This window comes from Calidris pugnax, unplaced genomic scaffold (assembly GCF_001431845.1).
Source record: "Calidris pugnax isolate Ruff unplaced genomic scaffold, ASM143184v1 scaffold486, whole genome shotgun sequence".
Classification (NCBI taxonomy): domain Eukaryota; kingdom Metazoa; phylum Chordata; class Aves; order Charadriiformes; family Scolopacidae; genus Calidris; species Calidris pugnax.
The window spans coordinates 32,674-36,358 of NW_015091332.1; the positions used below are offsets into that span (position 1 = coordinate 32,674).

The 3,685-nt window shown below is 62.0% G+C and overlaps 1 protein-coding gene across 1 annotated transcript in view; it reads right to left on the reverse strand.

Moving 5' to 3' along the window:
* Positions 1–3,643, reverse strand: part of MPI (mannose phosphate isomerase) — a 16,410-nt gene extending 12,767 nt beyond the window's left edge. Inside the window, exons 1-3 of the mRNA XM_014960983.1 lie at positions 3,516–3,643; positions 593–793; positions 365–506 (exon numbers count right to left, since the gene is read on the reverse strand). Coding sequence (XP_014816469.1) covers positions 365–506; positions 593–787 — 337 coding nt within the window. The 5' untranslated portion in view covers positions 788–793; positions 3,516–3,643. The remainder of the gene's footprint in view (positions 1–364; positions 507–592; positions 794–3,515) is intronic.
* Positions 3,644–3,685: the final 42 nt, after the last annotated feature.

The window sequence follows — 3,685 nt, forward strand, 5'->3', positions numbered from 1 at the left end:
GCACCCCATCCCTCCCACCCTGAACCCACCACGGGGTGGGGAGAAGGTGGCCTCGGGGTCTGCCCGGGCCACCACAAGCGTCACCCCTGGTGGCCACCATCACCACCACCACCACCACCCAGGGTGGGGAGCCCAGCACCTCATCCCTCCCACCCTGAACCCACCACGGGGTGGGGAGAAGGTGGCCTCGGGGTCTGCCTGGGCCACCACAAGCGTCACCCCTGGTGGCCACCACCACCACCACCCAGGGTGGGGAGCCCAGCAACCCCATCCCTCCCACCCTGAACCCACCACGAGGTGGGGAGAAGGGGGCCTCAGGGGCTGCCCTCGCCACCATCTCCCCCCTGTCCCTCGCCATCCTTACTCTGGAGGAAGGAGACGATCTCCTCCACCGGCCGAAAGCCACACAAGCCCTCGAAGGGGGTGAGAGCGATGGCCATCTCGGGCTTGTGGTTGGCATCGGGGTAATGCTGGGGGAACTGGGCGTGCAGCTTCGCCGCCAGCTCCTGGAAAAGGGATGGGGTGGGAAGGGGAGGTGTCAGAGGAGCTGGGTGAGGTTCTCCAGCTCCTTCTCCTTGGGGTTTCTCCTGACCTTGTTGGGGTGCGCCTGGATGGAGAGGGCGGTGTTGACGGAGAGCACCTTGAAGAGGAAGGGGAGGTGGCCCTGGAAGGCGTCCTTCACCTTGGCCCCCAGGCAGGCGGGGTTGTCAGCGATCCACTGGCCCAGGGTCTTCTGAGGGATGCGGTTGTCCCGGATGACGGCATCACCCCGGGGGTGGGCACCCATCCAGAGCTGCGGGAGATGGACAGACGGACGGACGGAGGGAGGGAGGGATGGAGGGACACCCCCCCCTTCAGCCACCCGGGATGACTTGGGCTCTTCTCCAAGGCTGCTTGGCCCCGGAGGCGATGGAGGCGGCCCCAGGCAGCTCCCTCGGGGGCTGAGTCATGGCCCGGCTTCTCCTCAACTCCTCCCGGGCAACCCCACAGCTCCTGCGGGGGTACGGGGACCGGAGAGGGGCAGGGGAACCGCAGCACGGGATGTGGGGTGGGGAGAGCCACAGCCAGGTGGGGATGGGCACAGGGATAGGCAGGGATGGGATGGATACATGGCTGGGATGGAGGCAGGGACAGGATGGACAGACGGCCAGGATGGAGGCAGGGACAGGATGAAGGCAGGGATGGGATGGGCACATGGCTGGGATGGGATGGGATGGACAGACGGCTGGGATGGAGGCAGGGATGGGATGGACACACGATTGGGATGGAGGCGGGGATGGGATGGAGGCAGGGATGGGATGGAGGCAGGGATGGGATGGCCGGGATGGCCACATGGAATGGGATGGCCACAGGGATGAGGTTGTTGCAAGGATGGGATTGAGGCAGGGATGGGATGGGATGGGATGGGATGGGATGGGATGGGATGGGATAGACACATGGCTGGGATGGAGGCAGGGATGGGATGGACAGACAGCCAGAATGGAGGCAGGGATGGGATGGGATGGGATGGGCACACGGGTGGGATGGAGGCAGGGATGGGATGGATACACGGCTGGGATGGAGGCAGGGACAGGATGGACAGACGGCCAGGATGGAGGCAGGGACAGGATGAAGGCAGGGATGGGATGGGCACATGGCTGGGATGGGATGGGATGGACAGACGGCTGGGATGGAGGCAGGGATGGGATGGACACACGATTGGGATGGAGGCGGGGATGGGATGGAGGCAGGGATGGGATGGAGGCAGGGATGGGATGGCCGGGATGGCCACATGGAATGGGATGGCCACAGGGATGAGGTTGTTGCAAGGATGGGATGGAGGCAGGGATGGGATGGGATGGGATGGGATGGGATGGGATGGGATGGACACATGGCTGGGATGGAGGCAGGGATGGGATGGACAGACAGCCAGAATGGAGGCAGGGATGGGATGGGATGGGATGGGCACACGGGTGGGATGGAGGCAGGGATGGGATGGATACACGGCTGGGATGGAGGCAGGGATGGGATGGGATGGGATGGGATGGGATGGACACATGGTTGAGATGGAGGCAGGGATGGCCACATGGAATGGGATGGCCACAGGGATGAGGTTGTTGCAAGGATGGGATGGAGGCAGGGATGGGATAGGATGGACACATGGCTGGGATGGAGGCAGGGACGGGATGGGATGGGATGGGATGGGATGGACACATGGCTGGGATGGAGGCAGGGACGGGATGGGATGGGATGGGATGGGCACACGGCTGGGATGGAGGCAGGGATGGAGGCAGGGATGGGATGGGCACACGGCTGGGATGAAAGCAGGGATGGGATGGCTGGAATGGCCACATGGAATGGGATGGCCACAGGGATGATGTTGTTGCAAGCATGAGATGGAGGCAGGGATGGGATGGGATGGCCACATGGATGGAACGGAAGCAGAGATGGGATGGACACATGGCTGGGATGGAAGCAGGGATGGGATGAAAGCAGGGATGGGATAGGATGGACATATGGCTGGGATGGAAGCAGGGATGGGATAGGATGGACACATGGCTGGGATGGAAGCAGGGATGGGATGGCTGGAATGGCCACATGGAATGGGATGGCCACAGGGATGATGTTGTTGCAAGGATGGGATGGAGGCAGGGGTGGGATGAGATGGAGGCAGGGATGGAACAGACACATGGAATGGTATGGCAGCATGGCCAGGATGGGCACAGGGATGGGACGGACACATGGGGTAGGATGGACACATGGGATGGGACGGACACATGGGAATTGACACATGGGATGGGACGGACACATGGGATGGACACACAGGATGGGATGGACACATGGAATTGACACATGGGACAGACACAGGGATGGGACGGACACATGGGATAGGACGGACACATGGGATGGACACATGGGATGGGACAAGCATGGCCAGGATGGGCACAGGGATGGGACGGACACATGGGGTAGGATGGACACATGGGATGGGACGGACACATGGGAATTGACACATGGGATGGGACGGACACATGGGATGGACACACAGGATGGGATGGACACATGGAATTGACACATGGGACAGACACAGGGATGGGACGGACACATGGGATAGACACATGGGACAGACACAGGGATGGGATGGACACACGGGAAGGACACACAGGATAGGATAGACACATGGGATGGGACGGACACATGGAATTGACACATGGGATGGGACGGACACATGGGATAGGACAGACACATGGGATAGGACACACGGGATGGGACAGACACACGGGATGGGACAGACACATGGAATTGACATATGGGACGGACACATGGGATGGACACATGGGATGGGACAGACACATGGAATTGACACATGGGACAGACACACAGGATGGGACGGACACATGCGATTGACACATGGGAAGGGATGGACACATGGGACAGGATGGACACATGGGATGGACACATGGGATTGACACATGGGACGGACACAGGGATGGGACAGACACAGGGATGGGACGGACGCGCGGCCGGGCACTCACCTCCGCGTAGGGCTGGTCGGGCTGGATCTGGACCAGGGGGTCGCTGCTGGCCAGCAGCTTGGCCACCTCGCTCTCCAGCCCCACCTTGCCCCAGGAGTAGTTCTGCACGGCGCAGGAGAGGGGGAACACTGCGGGGGGGGGGGGAGAGAAGGGGAACCCGGACATTAGGG